Source organism: Callionymus lyra, chromosome 14, assembly GCF_982586985.1.
Source record: "Callionymus lyra chromosome 14, fCalLyr1.hap1.1, whole genome shotgun sequence".
In the NCBI taxonomy this organism is placed as follows: Eukaryota; Metazoa; Chordata; class Actinopteri; order Syngnathiformes; family Callionymidae; genus Callionymus; species Callionymus lyra.
Window position 1 is genome coordinate 7,964,348 of NC_141831.1, and position 17,412 is coordinate 7,981,759.

Consider the following 17,412-nt stretch of genomic DNA (forward strand, 5'->3'; position numbering starts at 1 on the left):
CTGTTCAGCCTTTGGGGCTCATATGAAAATCAACCATTGATGGCACTTATTTCTAAATTTGACTCTCTGTTTTTGAAAATATAACCCAGCTACCTGGGGCAAAAGGCCAAGGACTCCCCGAACAGATTCTTTAAGCGACACTTGAATAGACAACAAATAAAGCCTGGTTGTAAAATCAACCCTCCTGAGGCGTTCACTTCCTGTCAAGAGTTTAAGACGAATCTTTGAAGAGCAAAATGATGATTTTTCTGTTGACCTTGTTCACTCCCAGTGTAGTGACTGGTTTAGTTACGGTGTTTAATTTTCTATTAGTCCCTGGAATCGATGAAGCCTCTGACGCCTCCACACGTGCGAACGCCACCCGTCGATAAACACTCGAATCAAACCTGTTTATTTTTGCTCCCTTTTCTCTCACGGATTCAAAGCAAAAAAAAGAAAGTGCTTTGAAACTTGATTTCACGCCTGGTTGCTCAGCGAAGCTCGTCTTCCACCAATGAGAGGATGAGGACGTAAAAAAAAAAGGGGGGGAAAAAAAACGAGGGGGGAAAGATGACATAACAGGGATGTGAGTGGAGGCGCTTACGTCAGCTGTAACCGGGAGAGGAAAGAAAAAACCTCTAAGTAGGTCACATTAAAAACACATGATCTGAAATCCTGCCAACTAACCGAACGGCGTGAAAAGATGGAGGATCTTCTCGGAGGAACATCAAGGTGCGGAAATCCGAGCCGGTATTCCCAGAAGTTCGCCTCTTCACGCTCTTATCTGGGGTCACATTAAGAAGCTCCCGCCGGGTTATCCCCAGATTTCCTTCGGGGCGAGAGAAAGGGGGATGTAATCCCTCCACTTAACCCCCCACCCCGAGGCGAGGCTTCCACCCCTCCACGTGTGATGATAAAGTTCATCCTCACCACAGGTCTGACCCGTGGGTCCCTCCTTATCTGGATCCGAACGACAGGTTTTTTTCTATGATGAGAAGCGGCGACTGAAGTCCATCAGCATATTCAATCCAACACTGAGAGATTCATGGTGACTTTCAATGCATTAGCTTTAATCCTACGATGTTCAAAAAAAACATACGTTTATTGACAAGATTGTTGTCGACAAAATACCATTAACTCCGCCAAGGTATGACTAATCTATAAAAAACATTTCTAATCATTTATTTGCCTAAACACAGAGCTGATTCTCCTGCACATGCATTAAGAGTAGAGGTGAGTATCAGCAACAATCTAGCGATACAATTAGGGAGGTTCGTAAATACTGCTATTGCGATATAGCGTAATACTTTTTTTTTGATGTTTGTAATTACTTTAGTTCTTTAATGGTTTGCAGTTACAATAAAGTGTATTTAAAATAAAATAATTTGTTTATGTTTAAATTGCAAATATTCACGACGTATATTGCGAGATATTGCGATACTGTAGTAACAAGGATATATTTGTAGTATTGTACGAGTACTTGACTCTGGTGTTGTAGTATTTACAGACCACATGACTCTTGACGAAGTCCTAACTGCTTTCATTTGTTTTTAAACCAAAATATGTCAGAACGTCAGCTTTAAAAGCTGCTGGAGTCGACTGTATCCTCTCGTCCTCAGTCGTCACCCATGATCTCGCAGGATTTCGTTGTTCCTTAAGATGCCGAGGACGTAATGATTGCTGCCATCTAGCGGTCCCGAGGTTTAATTGCAAGATAAAAATAAAAGAACACCCTCAATCTCACTCAGTGTCAAGTTGACCCGAAGGCCTGAAAACAAATGTGTTTGTGGTATCCTTTGTGTTGTCTCAGGATCAAGGTAAACAACCTCTCTGGCTTCCATTAATACATGCTTTATGCACTGGTGGAGGTCGTTAACACGTTTGTTTTCGGGCCTTTGGGTCACTCTGACCCTGAAATAACACAAGGGCTAACGTTAACTGTCTGTCAGAGTCTATTGATACCTGGAAACACTTTCTTTTGTAAATATGATATTAACGCTTTGAATCCTGTAGCGTTAAAACAGTTTAAATCCTTCAAAAATTAGCCTCAATGTCTCGAACTCAACTGGTCTGCGGGCCACCAAAGGTCAGTTCATGTTGATACTTGGCCGCAGGCAGGTTTTTCTGAATGTATTCGATCCAAGTTGAGTCGACTGTATCCTCTCGTCCTCAGTCGTAGCCGGGATCTCGCTGGATTTAATTCTTCCGTTAACTAGGAACGTAGGGAGGGGTCGATGACTGCTGCCATCTAGTGGCCGGATGTTTAATTGCTACACAAAATGAACAAACACCGTGAATGTTTGAATTTTAATTGTAAAAAAAAAATTGTTAAATGTTTTTTGTTTGATATCACCGTGAATTTGGGCCAATTTATCCATTTATTATGTGTTTTTTTAATCTCAAAAATCTGTCTAAATCTCAATTAATGTAACGATTCGACATCGTACAAAGATAATCATCTCACGAGGATTAGGTTTGAAACCCTGCCATAGATTAATTGACGTTAATCTTGTTATTATCATGGGGAATCATGCGTAGGAGTGACGTGAGACGAGCCATAATGAAAGTGGGAGGAAATATGAACGCAAATGAAATCCATTGGCTTCCTACACATGGCAAGTATGTCGGACTCACGCTGAGGCGTCCTGCAGGGGTCGCTCTGGGCCCCGTCGGCGGACGAGACGCTGGAGCTCCTCACGAAGCCGAAGCCGGCGAGGCGACCGGCCGGATGTCGCCCGGAGCCGAAGACCGGCTGACGGAGGCTGGTCTGGCTGGTCTGGCTGGGTTTGGGGGCAGATCTGGAGGCGAGGATCTGAGCCTGAGCTGTGACCGTGGACGGAGCAGCAGGAGTTTGGACGAAAACTTCTTCCTCTGTTGAAGGAAAAGAAGAGAAACAGTTTTATTTTATTAGTTTGGGTGTAAGAAAATATTGATACATCTTGAATATTGTGAAAATATTTATAAATGTTAAGGCAGTTTTGTTGCATTTTATAATTGCTTTAACAATAGGTTTGTCAGAAAAAAATAAAAACTTCAGTATTGCAATATTTGTTTTTATTCAATAGTCAACAGCACTGGTCTTTTTTTGCACTTTTAAATTAAATTCTATTTTTTTTATTTATTTGTTCTTTTAAGTGTTTAAAAAATGTAATAATTCAATTTCTTATTCAAAATCTTTAGCGATTTTCAAGAGATTTTTCAAAAAATATTTTATTTTCATTGATCTGTTATGGATTGTATTTTAACAAAGTGTTTATAAAATAAAATAAAATTTAAAAAATGTCATGCCGTTTACATATTTGTACAAACAACTTCCTCAGCAGCTCAAGTAACATTGAAATCCTGGCGATGACTGAGGACTAGAGGATACAGTACATTTGTTAATACAATATCAAAATCGAAATATTTTTTTCATGATTCCGTGTCATTAATAAAAAGAACTTTATCGATTTCTATAATAAAAAAATATATATATATGAATACATCTTTTGACTTCCAAATCAAATTCTGATTCTGAAGTTGTTTGTATTTCAATGAAGTTTGAACTTGTTTACAATTAACATGCAAATATTCCATTGTTTATTAATTTTTTTGTTGCATTTAAATTTCTGTTCTCAGCAGCAACAAAATTCTGAGGACGAGAGGATACAATCCACTTCAGCAACTGTATCACCTTAGGTCTTAGAAAAAAGTTTTTTTGGGGTTTTCTTTATCATTCATTTGCAATATTCGTGCAGTGTTCATTTTTGTAATTAATCTTCTAGCCTCTAGATGGCAGAAGTCATTCTGCAGCTAAAGGAACAATTAAATCCTGTGAGTTCTCAGCCATGACTGTGGACGAGAGGATACAGTGACTCCAGCAGCTTTTTAAAGCTGATGTTTGGACATATTTTGGTTTGAAAACAAATGAAAGCAGTTACGACTTCGTCAAGAGTCATGTGGTCTGTAAATACTACAACACCAGAGTCAAGTACTCGACAATACTACAAATATATTTTTGTTACTACAGTATCACTATATATGGTATCATGATACGTATCGTTTCGCAAGACTACAGTATATGTGAGATTGAAGAACAGAAAAGAAAAAAATCTGAATATAACATTGTAAATACTGACGTTAATACAAATTGCAGTCAAACTCTTCAACAGTGTTTTGGTCTGAAGAACGGATGATGATGTTCTGAGCGTGAGAGTCAAAACACGTCCACAGGAAGAGGCAGAAGGTTCGGAGCAGCCATTAATCATTCATCAGTTCGGGTTGACTAACTGTGTGCGACCGTGTTTGGACTCCCGCAGCCTCGACACACTTGTCACGACAAACACGACAATCTGCAAACACTTCTGGTGTCTCACACGGAGCTTTGGAAAGAACTGTGAGGCTGGATCTCCACCATAATGAACTCTTTTTTTCTCTTTGTTTTTTAAGAAATAGTGCTGCTAACACAGAAGAACTGGAATAAAAATCTATTTACAACCTTTCGAGTTAAGCTGAATACACTAAAAAAAACTGTGAAAAATGTGTAAACAAAGGATATGTAAAACATTTTTATTTATTCTATTTTATTCGGTTGCATTTTTAAAAAATAATAAAAATAATTTCTAAAATACCGGCCCAAACATTCGGGTCATCATCGATAGGGACGTAAGAAAAATAATCATACATTTAAAAATGTTTTTTTTCCTGATACTGTAACGACATTCAACAAAACTGTATCGATTTTTGTTTTTATAATTTTTACAGTATTTATTTAGTTTTTGCTTTTAAATCATATATATTTTTTTAATCAAAGGTCTTTTTCTGATTACATAAAATAAATATAAATCAAGTGTGTACAAAAGAAAGCATGAAAGTATTCATTTTTATGTAGCAATTCAACAATCGGCCGCTAGATGGCAGCTGTCAATACATCGTATGCAGCTGAAGGAACAATAAAATCATAATAATAAAAAAAAGGTTGTTAGTTTCTCTTCCTGAAACAATACACTGTGCAGGTGTGAAGCAAAGATCCATTCTGGCAGGATCCTCCACCAGTTAAACCTTCATCCGCAGAAGCAATTTCCTGTTCAGCAGGAAAGCTCCATCCCCTGCTGGCTGCAGAGATAAATTGAGAAATCCCTCTTTTCTCTCTATTTGGCAAAAAAAGTTGACCTCATTCAAATGCGGCAGAAGAACCAGCACATCGATAGAAAAAAAAGTGATAAACTGAAGACTTTTAGACTTAGGTGAGGCCAAAATATTTTTTTTACAAACTTAAACAAAGAATAGAAATCAGATCTGGTTCAAAGTGACACATTTTACTGACATGCAAGTGAGAAAAAAAGAACACAGTTTACATGTCTGTAGCACTAGAGCTGTTAGTTCGCCATTATATCTTAGTTTTAAAAAATGCTTCCTTCCATCCAGTATAAATGTAACGTCATCCAACCATTCCCATCAAATTTCTTTACTTCAGCTTCACTCTTGATCGTTAACAACATAAACATGAATCTACTTTTACTAATTTTGAGCCACAGAAAATGACATGACAGGCCAGATATTTGTTTGAAGTTGTACACGAGTAATTTGGAAAACACTGGACTAAATCGACAAACTCATGATATATCAGACATGTACTGTTTTTAAATTGCCAGGTGTTGAAAACGTAAAATCATTTAGTTACTTAATAACCTTTTTGTTTTTGTTTTGCCCCCCAAAAAAACTTTCATTTCTGTGCTTTACAGGAATAAACTGCTTATTAACAGCAACAGAAAATACTGTTTAAATCCATACAAATGTCACTCCAGTATGATTTGTTTTAATAAAACAAAAAAAAAAAAAGTATTTACAATTAATATGAAAATTTTCACGGCGTTTGTACATTTTTGTTTTGCAATTAAACTTCTGACCACTAGATGGCAGCAGACATTGCGTCTTCCACAGATAAAGGAACATTGAAATGCTGGCCATGACTGAGGAGTAGAGGATACAGTGGCTACAGTTTATTTGTTAATACAATATCGAGATCACAATGTACACTTAAATATCGCAATATTTTTTGCATGATACTGTGACATAAAAAAAAAAAGATTTCTTTATTTAAAAAATATTATAAATGAATGTATTTCTAGATTTCAAATCAAATTTTGATTTTAGTTATTTTAAAGTTTATACTTCGATGAAGTTTAAAATTTGTTTACAATTAACATGCAAATATTCCAGTGTTTGTTCATTTTTTTTTTGCATTTAAACTTCTGGCCAACATTCGGTATGTTATCGGCCGCTAAAGTAACTAAGAAATCCTGAGGACGAGAGGATACAGTCCACTCCAGCAACTGTGTCAAGTCTTAGAAAAAAGTGGGTTTTTTTGGTTTCTTTATCATTAACTTGCAAATATTCGTGCAGTGTTAATTTTTGTGTTGTAATTAATCTTCTGACCTCTAGATGGCAGAAGTCATTCTGCAGCTCTGGGAACAATGAAATCCTGTGAGATCTCAGCGATGACTGAGGACGAGAGGATACAGTGACTCCAGCAGCTTCTAAAGCTGATATTTGGACATATTTTGGTTTTTAAAAACAGTATCAAATCCCAAATATTTTATCATCACTGCAGTAACCAATCAAAAGTTAGTTTGTCCTTTTGACTTTAACTCAAATACGCTACGATACTCATCTTGTAGTTGAAAAAGTCAACGATGCAGTAAATAACATTAGAAAAAAAAACGTGGAGTAGAATTTCAGATTCTGCCAAAGGTGACTGACAACAGCCTGCAGTGCGTCTCCTGCACCACCAGGCATTAAATTGCATGTCAGTCATTTGACGGATGAACGCCGATGTGAAGGTTACACGAACAACCTCAGAACAACAACGCATGTTCAGTGACGACAACTATTGTCTAAAATAAAACGCACCACATACATCAACGCGTTTGTTTTTGTAATAACACACATTATTGTCTGTGGTTTGATGGGTGGAAAAACTCATTAACAGCAATTCCTCACATTTAGCCGTAGCTCATTTATGCAGCTTGTGTGTAGGTTGGGATGAGAGGGAAACTCCAGATGGATTTACTGACGGTACTTAACTGTTAATTGCTTCACACATCAAAGTACCGCGAGGCCCCCAGAGGCCCCATGGCAGCATGCATATGTATTAACAAGAATTAGCATTAGCTAGCAGCAGACAACATGACTCTGTCGCCGCACGTGTCTAGAGATCGGCTGCGAAGCTCATCCGACCTGGAGATTGGATGCTTCAAATATTCATGACGGGATGTATCGCATCACCTTCCAGGTGCGGCGAGTAAATCCGTAAATATTCCCCGGCAGATCAGATCAGCCTGAATGTGATGAGGCACGGAAACTGAGCTGTTTATTTATTCTTTTTGTTTTTCAAGCTACCGACGTCTGGAGCGGGGAGAGTAACCCCATGAGTTTTTGGATCAAATCAGAAAAGATGAATGGATTTTAAAGATATAACGTCTGGAAAATGGATGAAAAAGAGGGAAAGACCTGCAACTACAGTGTTCAAACAGATGTTTTATCAATTTAATATATCAAAGGCTGTCCCAAAAAACACCTTTATATCTCAATGTGCCCCGACTATTATTCAGAATAGAACTCAAATTAAAAGAAAAAGAAAAGAGGAAAACGTCCTGAAAAACAATTTAGAACTGAACTACCGTATTCATCGGACAATTAGAGCACTTAAAATCCTTAATTGTTCTCAAAAATAGCTCATAAACCTTTATTACTTTAATGATTAATGTGTGGGCATTTCAAGTTTCATTTACTTGAGAAAAAAATGCTTTTAATAAGACGGTAGAGTTCATCTCGTAGTAATTGATCTGTCAAAATCTTTAGTACAACATTGGTAAGCTATGAAGCACCTGGAGTAATACATACAAAAAGGTACTCTTGCTGCTTCAACATAATATAAAGGTGTGTATATAAGGACTGTTAAGACAAGTCAATATAGTAAATAAAATAAAAAAGTAGTATGAAGAACACCAAACAATGTTGCTTGTAAAGTAGAAAATGTGTTGAAGTTGAAATAGTTCTTCATTAACATACAATAATAATAATAATAGATTCACTCTGACCTCACAAAGGCCTAACAATACATTTAAAGGGCCAGATGTTGCCCTCAGACTGCACATTGCCCAGGTTAGCTTCAAGATTACTGTTAATTAGATTCGATTCGATTAGATAAATTGAGATTAGATTGACTTTATTAATCCCTCTGGAGTTAATAAAATTTCCAGTTCACAGTAGACGAAAGAAAGTACATCAAGTTTCACATAAACAAGAACAAGAACAAAGAGCAAAAAAGTAGAACAAAGTCCAAGGACATGGAATCGATCTTGGATACGTTTTCCCTATAAAAATGATTCAACTGAACTTTAAACTTGTATTTTATTGTCTACTTATCTGTCAAAAGAAATAGGGGGTAATTAGATCTGTTCAAACTCACATCCTGTATCTGTGCTTCAGAATTTTCTAATAATTTCTGGTCTAAAGAATACTCTATCTATCGATCAACACATAGTACTTGTCATAAGGTAGGTGTAAACAGTTCATCGTACCTGTGCCGTCTTTGCTTCTCTGGTTGGCCGCAGGAGGAACATGCTGGACAGGTTGGCTGAAGACCAGAGTCGTCCGCGGACCTTGACCGGTACTTTTCCCCTTCAGTGATGAAGTCCGGTTGACGGCGCCCAAACCCAGACGCAGTCCTCTGCCGGTGCGGAGGAGACTGTTGTTGCCTTCGGGCTGAGATGCAATGACACACAATGACACACGTTACAGGTATAGTTGGGTTTAGAGATAGCGTTCTAAAGACAGTGGCATTGAAACATCCCTGTACGATTTCAACCTCATCTGACTTTGCCTTGAAAATCGGTTCCTCCTGCTTTTTAATTAAGGCAAATTTCTATTTCAGTTGTCGGCCCAGAGGGGGGAAACATGCTCCCGGAATTCTACGCCATGTAATCTAAGGTTGCTCTAGATTCAAAATAATCAATGAAACATCAAAACGCTCACCTCGGATGAAGCGTTGTAAAAGTTCCCTGCTTTCCCCCCGAGCTTCGGTGGCGCCGTGTGATTGCCTCCGTGCCCATGTGGCGCGACGTTGGCGTGTGCGGGGGGCACAGTGTTGGTGTAGCCCGGAGCTCTGATGCTGCGGCTCATGAACCCGGGTGGAAGCATGTTGCCCATTTCTTGGCGGTACTTGTCAAAAAGGGCGTTGGAGGCGCTGAGCACCGCGGCGCTTCTGGTTTCCTGCTCATTTCTCGACGGGTCCTTCTGCGAACCCATCGTCCCGTGCATGTAATTGGACAGCCGTGACGGCAAGGAAGATACTTGATAAGGTCCTTCTGTAGCCTGAGGCTTGAACTGAGGATTTTTTCGGACGTAGGTGATTATTTTGGGGCGGACGCCTTTCGGTTTGGGCTTAGGAGAGGACGTTGAAGATTTGGCCGGGCTCTGCTGGTTGTTCAAAGGAGGTTTGGGGTTTGTGCTTTGATTGGTTTTAGGTGGTGCTCTTAAGGATGTGTTGCCCTGAGCTGATGCTGGAATAGAGCTGTTGCTTCCTGATGCAGGGTGTCGCACCACTGCACCGGCGTTCCTTGAGACGAGGTACATGGAAGGTTGCCTGCGAGGTGAGCCCTGGGGTGTCCTGAGAGGGGAGTGTGGAGGTGTAGATCCCCTTGAATCAACCCTGGTGCGGTTGGGGCTCGAGCAATTCCTCCTGTACGTCAGTTGAGCTTGTGGCCTTTTCTCCGTCGCGACGACACTTGAGGTACTTGCATTACTTGTTGCATTCGTTAACTGCTGCTTTTGTGCTGGTGCGACATCTCTCTGGGCGTCCTGGTTCTCGAATCTCTGAGACACTCCGCACACGGTGTACAGGTGCGAGAAATCCGACGGCTCTCGCAGCGACGACTTGGAAAACCTTCTGACGGAGCCGTTGGGTTGGGGGTCCGCGACGCAACCGGCGGACGACTTCCGACCCGCTTCGGCTTGTTGCGCTCGGCTCTCGTCCAGGCTCGCCCTCCGTCCCGTCTCCGTCTGACAGAGAGGTCTGACCAGCTGCTGTCGTCGCGGTGGCAACACCCGATCTTCGAACCCAGCCCTTCTCCGTTGGCCCAGACCCACATCGGACCCCGGGTTATTCCTCTGGAGACCTCCCGCCTCTTGTCTTTGACTCTGCACGTAGTATTGGTTATGGCCAAGCTTCTCCTGAGGATGCATCGCAGGGCAGTTCTGGTTGGTATCAACTTGGGTCGCCCTTCGTGTCATTTGGGCTGAGGTAGTGTGGTTGGCGTTCGGAGACTGGTTGATCCTTGGACTGAAGAGGGACATGTGCGGATCTCCGGTGTAATCCAGTGCACTGGACAGACTCCCGCTGAAAGAAACGGTTGACAAACTGGAAACGAAAACGTTCGTCTCCGACTTGGACTCTTTGAGACCCTTTTTTCCCTTTTCCTTATCTGCCGCTCTAACCGACTTGCTATCGTTTTTGTCTTCTGTGAAGCATGTGTCCAGCTCCTCTGTGCTGTGACAGATAATCCTTCTCTTAATATCTCGACCCCTTTGCGATTTGTCCTCCGCCGTGTTGCCGTCACTTTTTTTCACGCTGTTAGAAGAAGAGCTGGCGGTCGAACAGGAGGAAATGGACATCGGACCCTCGTCTTTTCCATCCCTCAAGCTTTCGCCGTCGTCCTCGATTTCATCTCCCGGGTTGGGCTCCACCAGAAAGGTGTGTATACCCGGACCGTCGACAATCTCGAACTCTCTTATCTGGTGCGACAAACAGCTTTGCTCCGAGTCCCATATCACTAACTTGTCGCCGTTTCCACTTTGAGCCACTAGAGGAGGTAGATTGTTCGGACCGTACCGGGAGTCCAGACCGCATCCTTCTGGGTCACTCGTTGAAGATAACCTGTTGGCGTTGTTATCTCCGGCCTGTGTGATCCTGTTGTTGATGTCGACGTTGACTTGCATTCTTGCGCTGAAGCTCATCTTGGGTTTGGGTTGTTGTTCAAAGAGACTCCAAACATTGATCACTTAGAAAAGAGTTTGTAAAAAATGTGTCGTTTTAGACTTTTTTAATCCCGGTTGAGAAGTGAAGCATATTTTCACCACAGGACCTGTGCTCGTCTTGAATCCCTGTTATTCCGGTTGAGTTTTCTCAAGCTAGAAGAAAGCACAGGGAAAAATACACAGTCTTGTTAACAGGAAATGACAAATTATTAAGCAGAAAACGATTTGTAGCTACGAGGTCTAGAAGCGTTTGTAGGAGAAACATAAGGAATAATCATTAGGTGTAAAATAACTGCAGGAGGTTATGACTCTTCTCACTGTGCCTGTAACACACCATATGGCGGATTGTTCCGTGACCCCAAATTGCTTCGTTCCTTGATGCATCCTCGGACGAAAAACTATCCTCTATTTATAATCCATCTATTTTTATCTTGTTTAAAAGTCACAAAATATTTAAAAGTCTATAGCAATGCAAAGTTTTCTAAGGACCATTTTTGGTCCTTTTAACTCCAATTGTAACTAGGGCTGTAGCCATACACTTATCTCACTATATGATATCTTTCCATACACTAATGTAGAGACATACTTTTGGAAACCTTTTTAGGGGACACTGAATTTTGCGATTGTTCCACTCACTTGTCATTGAATTAAAATAACTTTAATGAATTAAACTGTATGTAAGGCGGGTGTATTTTTAAGAATCTTGCGAAACGAAAGTATCACGATACATAGGCAACGATACTATATGCAGTGTCACTGTAGGAACAAGTATATATGTGTAGTATTGTCGAGCTCTTGACTCTGGTGTTGCAGAATTTACAGACCACATGACTCTTGATGAAGTCGTAACTGATATCATTTGTTTTCAAACCAGAATATGTCAAAACATCAGCTTTAAAAGCTGCTGGAATCACCGTATCCTCTTGTCCTCAGTCATCGCTGGGCTTTAGCTACAGAGGACATAATGACTGCTGCCATCTAGCGACCACAAGTTTAATTGCAACATAAAAAAATAAACAACGGCGATGAATATTTGAATGTTAACTGAGAAATATAAAAATAATCAAATTGTAGTATAGTTTTTTTTTACAAACTTTATTGATAATATTGAACATAAAAGAACAATTATTAACAGTGTATACATGTGTTCCCCTCGTACCCCTAATTTTAAACCACAGTGAGTTTGATTTCCAATCATTTTTTGTGGAAAACAAAAAGTTTTAAAAGATCACTAATATAAAATAAAAGCAATATCTCAATAGATAAATATTTGAACTGAAACCAAATTCTAAGAAAAACAAAAAAAACCCCAGTAATTTTGTTTTTTATGGTTGACTTTCATCCTAAATAAACCCTGAATCTTTTGTAATTCATTTTGGTAAAATATTGTATATTTTGGTCATTTTCCTGTAAAGAAACAAGGGCTTTATGATGCTCAAAATATTATTAAACATTTAAAAAAAATTTAAATCGTCGTGTTTGGATCAGAACTTTAAAAAAGTTCTATAAAATAATTAAATAAATCAACAACATCATTACTAGCTGAGGTAAAACACCCACAAGGTTGCGGCTCCTCGTAAAGAATTGATTATATTACGACTAAAATATTCACAATATCGATGCAGAATTGTTACGTCCGTCCATGAATCCATCAACATCAATATGGCGGCTTCGTTATCACGGGATTATTCAGTGTTGAGAGGAAGTAGAGCAAGCAGGAGATCTCATTATCCAATCATCACCATGGCTGAGGCCATTAGACGACTTGAGCGATGTCAGCCGTAGATGTTGGATCCAAGTTTAATGAGGATGAGCTGATGTTCAATTTCCTTGCATTATTTCACACTTCTAATGAAAGTCTTTTAAAGGTTTTTTCGGCATCTAGTCGCACAAGTGACGACTGGCGGTGTAAGAAAGTATTGATACACTTAAAAATGTATATATATTTTTACTGTAATATATTGCACAGCATTGTTTTTTATATTGTTATCTTTTTCAATCTATATTGCTTTCCAATTATATTGAATTTTTATCATGGTGTTTTTGGTTTACAGTTCAATAAAGTGTGTGTAAAATAAAATAAATAATTACGTTTTTAATTGACATTTAACACGCAAATATTCATTGTGTTTCTTCATTTTTGTGTCGCAATTAAACTTCCGACCGCTGGATGGCAGCAGCGAGTATGTCCTGCGTTGCTAAAGGAGCAACGAAATCCTGCGAGATTCCATTGAAGACTGAGGACGAGAGGATACAGGGGACTCCAGCAGCTGTTAAAATCTTATGTTAGTTTCAGTTCTACGAATTTAACCAAAAGAAATTCAAGCAATCGCAAACAAATTAAAAAAAAAGCAAATATAGTATGGTGCAAGAAATATCCATATTTATCTGTGTATCGTATTTTCTCCAAAAAATAGATTAAGAATAATTGAAATCCTGGTGATGACTGAGGACGAGAGGATACAGTGGACTATGTTTGGACATATTTTGGTTTGAAAACAAATGAAAGCAGTTACGACTTCGTCAAGAGTCATGTGGTCTGTGAATACTACAACACCAGAGTCAAGTACTGGTCAATACTACAAATATATCCTTGTTACAATATATATTGAGATATATAGGGATAGTATCGTTGACCCTGTATTGTGATACATGTCGTAGCACCAGATTCTAGACAATAAACACCCTTAATGTGCTGACAATGCTAATGCTAATATACTATTTCTTTAGAGGTTGTTGGTATATTTCACGTGCACTAACTTTCCTTTGTTTCTTTACTATAAGATCCAATGACTGAGGACGAGAGGATACAGTGACTCCAGCAGCTTTTAAAGCTGATGTTTGGACATATTTTTGTTTGAAAACAAATAAAAACAGTTACGACTTTGTCAAGAGTCATGTGGTCTGTAAATACTACAACACCAGAGTCAAGTACTGGTCAATACTACAAATATATCCTTGTTACAATATATATTGAGATATATAGGGATAGTATCGTTGACCCTGTATTGTGATACATGTCGTAGCACCAGATTCTAGACAATAAACACCCTTAATGTGCTGACAATGCTAATGATAATATACTATTTCTTTAGAGGTTGTTGGTATATTTCACGTGTACTAACTTTCCTTTGTTTATTTACTATAAGATCCAATGACTGAGGACAAGAGGATACAGTGACTCCAGCAGCTTTTAAAGCTGATGTTTGGACATATTTTTGTTTGAAAACAAATAAAAACAGTTACGACTTCGTCAAGAGTCATGTGGTCTGTAAATACTACAACACCAGAGTCAAGTACTGGACAAGACTACAAATATATCCTTGTTACAATATATATTGAGATATATAGGGATAGTATCGTTGACGCTGTATCGTGATACATGTCGTAGCACCAGATTCTAGACAATAAACACCCTTAATGTGCTGACAATGCTAATGCTAATATACTATTTCTTTAGAGGTTGTTGGTATATTTCACGTGTACTAACTTTCCTTTGTTTCTTTACTATAAGATCCAATGACTGAGGACCAGAGGATACAAGGACTCCAGTAGCTTTTAAAGCTGACGTTTGGACATATTTTTGTTTGAAAACAAATAAAAACAGTTACGACTTCGTCAAGAGTCATGTGGTCTGTAAATACTACAACACCAGAGTCAAGTACTGGACAAGACTACAAATATATCCTTGTTACAATATATATTGAGATATATAGGGATAGTATCGTTGACCCTGTATTGTGATACATGTCGTAGCACCAGATTCTAGACAATAAACACCCTTAATGTGCTGACAATGCTAATGCTAATATACTATTTCTTTAGAGGTTGTTGGTATATTTCACGTGTACTAACTTTCCTTTGTTTCTTTACTATAAGATCCAATGACTGAGGACGAGAGGATACAGTGACTCCAGCAGCTTTTAAAGCTGATGTTTGGACATATTTTTGTTTGAAAACAAATAAAAACAGTTACGACTTCGTCAAGAATCATGTGGTCTGTATATTCTGCAACAACCAGAGTCAAGTACTGGACAATACTACACATACTGTGTATACTTGTTCGTACAGTTTCACTTCATATCGTATCGTTGCTCCTGCATCATGATACATCATCTATTGCTAGATTCTTCCCAATACACACTTTAACATTCAACTACATATTTAAATACTGCTCGACCAATTACCAACGTTTTCTCGATCCACAGATTTAGGTCCAATTTCCTCCCACTAATTCCACATCCAGCAGGAAGTCAGTTCTCATTAGCAGGTGGCGTCTCAGTGTGTTCTGTGGCAGAGACAGAGACCAGAGCGACGCCACAGAGACAGAGGCCTCCACTGCCGCAGGCGTTTTTGATGGCGCTCCAATCCACGTGACGCCCAAAATCACTACCACGCTTTTGATTTGAGCCTTTTTTAAATCGACCAACTTCTCGTTTCTATACTTGCAAAAACAAACGGCAAATAGCATACGAGAGATCACAGGAAATCTGCTTGAAAGTAAATGAAAAAAGGGAGGTCACGGACACGGAAATCAATGTCTAATTAAAAAAACACATAGAGATGCAAAGTGCAGAGAAAACAACTATGAATTAAACCACAGAAGAACGCTCTGGGAAACTCAATCAATTACAACACGGCTGCATTATTGGAAGGTTTGCTGACGACTGCTTACTCAACTTTCTCGCCTCCCTCTCTTTGAGTCGTGCAAAAAGGGGAAAAAAACTCACATAAAAAGCTACTGAGACGTTTAAACAACTTAAAAAAAAGACCGGGAGCTTCGCGGCGAGAATAAAGAAGAGAAAATACCTCAAAAGGAAATCCCTCCTGCCTCACCGACTAATGGTGTTGACAGGACTTCTAAGATGCTAAAAGTAGAAAAGAGACGCACAAGAGGGAGGAAAGAAAAACATGTTTTGTTTTTTTATGGATACAAACTGTAACAAATATCTTTGATCGTAGGAATATTTATCCTGAGAGAATGTGGTCTGAAAATATTCAGGATCTTTCCAGGGTTTTCCTTATTTATAAGGGGGTTCCTTATAAACTTACAAATATTTGGGCTCCTTTATAAATATAACCACTGGACGTTTAACAAAATGTTTTATAATCAGTATATGTACAATTGGAAAATGGTTTTTCTACCTTGTTATTTTTTATTCTATTCTATTATTTTATTTATTTATTATTATTATTTCATTCTATTTTAAATGTATCTCTTTCATTTTCCCAATTAAATACATTTAAAATGTATATATTTTTGGTTTCCAAATCGTATTTTATTTTGTTTATTTTTTTTTATTTCGTTAATTCATCATTTATATTTCAATTAAGTTTTTGATTCCTTTTTAATTTATTTTAAATTAACATGCAAATATTCCAGTGTTTGCTCATTTAATTGCATTTTGTTGCAATTAAACTTCGGGCCAGTAGACAGTTCGTTCTCTGCAGCTTAACTAACAATAAAAACCAGGTGTTGACTGAGGACGAGAGGATACAGTGACTCCAGCAGCGTTTAAAGCTGATGTTTGAACATATTTTGGTTTGAAAACAAATGAAAGCAGTTACGACTTCGTCAAGAGTCATGTGGTCTGTAAATTCTGCAACACCAGAGTCAAGTACTCGACAATACTACAAATAAATCCTTGTTACTACAGTATCACAATATATCATATCGTTGCCACTGTACTGTGATACTGTATCGCCAGATTCTAGATACTCTACATCCATATAAGACAAAATCTCTCTGGGGAAAATAAATTTAGGTCCAGAAAAATGCTTTAAGATCCAGGTTAAGAAACTCTAAACGCTAGAAATTTAAATATTCTAGCAATGACTGAGGACGAGAGGATACAGTGAGTCCAGCAGCTTTTAAAGCTGATGTTTGGACAAATTTGGTTTGAAAACAAATTAAAGCAGTTATGACTTCGTCAAGAGTCATGTGGTCTGTAAATACTGCAACACCAGAGTCAAGTACTCGACAATACTACAAATATATCCTTGTTACTACAGTATCACAATATAGCATATCGTTGCCACTGTACTGTGATACTGTATCGCCAGATTCTAGATACTCTACATCCATATAAGACAAAATCTCTCTGGGGAAAATAAATTTAGGTCCAGAAAAATGCTTTAAGATCCAGGTTAAGAAACTCTAAACGCTAGAAATTTAAATATTCTAGCAATGACTGAGGACGAGAGGATACAGTGAGTCCAGCAGCTTTTACAGCTGATGTTTGGACAAATTTTGGTTTGAAAACAAATTAAAGCAGTTATGACTTCGTCAAGAGTCATGTGGTCTGTAAATACTACAACACCAGAGTCAAGTACTCGACAATACTACAAACATATCCTTGTTACTACAGTATCACTATATATCATCTCCTCTGTATCACCAGGTTCTTGCTAATA

General features: G+C 38.6%; 1 protein-coding gene across 1 annotated transcript in view; it reads right to left on the reverse strand.

Moving 5' to 3' along the window:
• The window catches only part of mtus2a (microtubule associated tumor suppressor candidate 2a), a 60,943-nt gene that overhangs the window by 31,794 nt on the left and 11,737 nt on the right, over positions 1–17,412 (reverse strand). Inside the window, exons 2-4 of the mRNA XM_087806784.1 lie at positions 8,998–11,151; positions 8,544–8,727; positions 2,614–2,850 (exon numbers count right to left, since the gene is read on the reverse strand). Of these exons, the coding sequence (XP_087662910.1) occupies positions 2,614–2,850; positions 8,544–8,727; positions 8,998–10,977 (2,401 nt within the window). The 5' untranslated portion in view covers positions 10,978–11,151. The remainder of the gene's footprint in view (positions 1–2,613; positions 2,851–8,543; positions 8,728–8,997; positions 11,152–17,412) is intronic.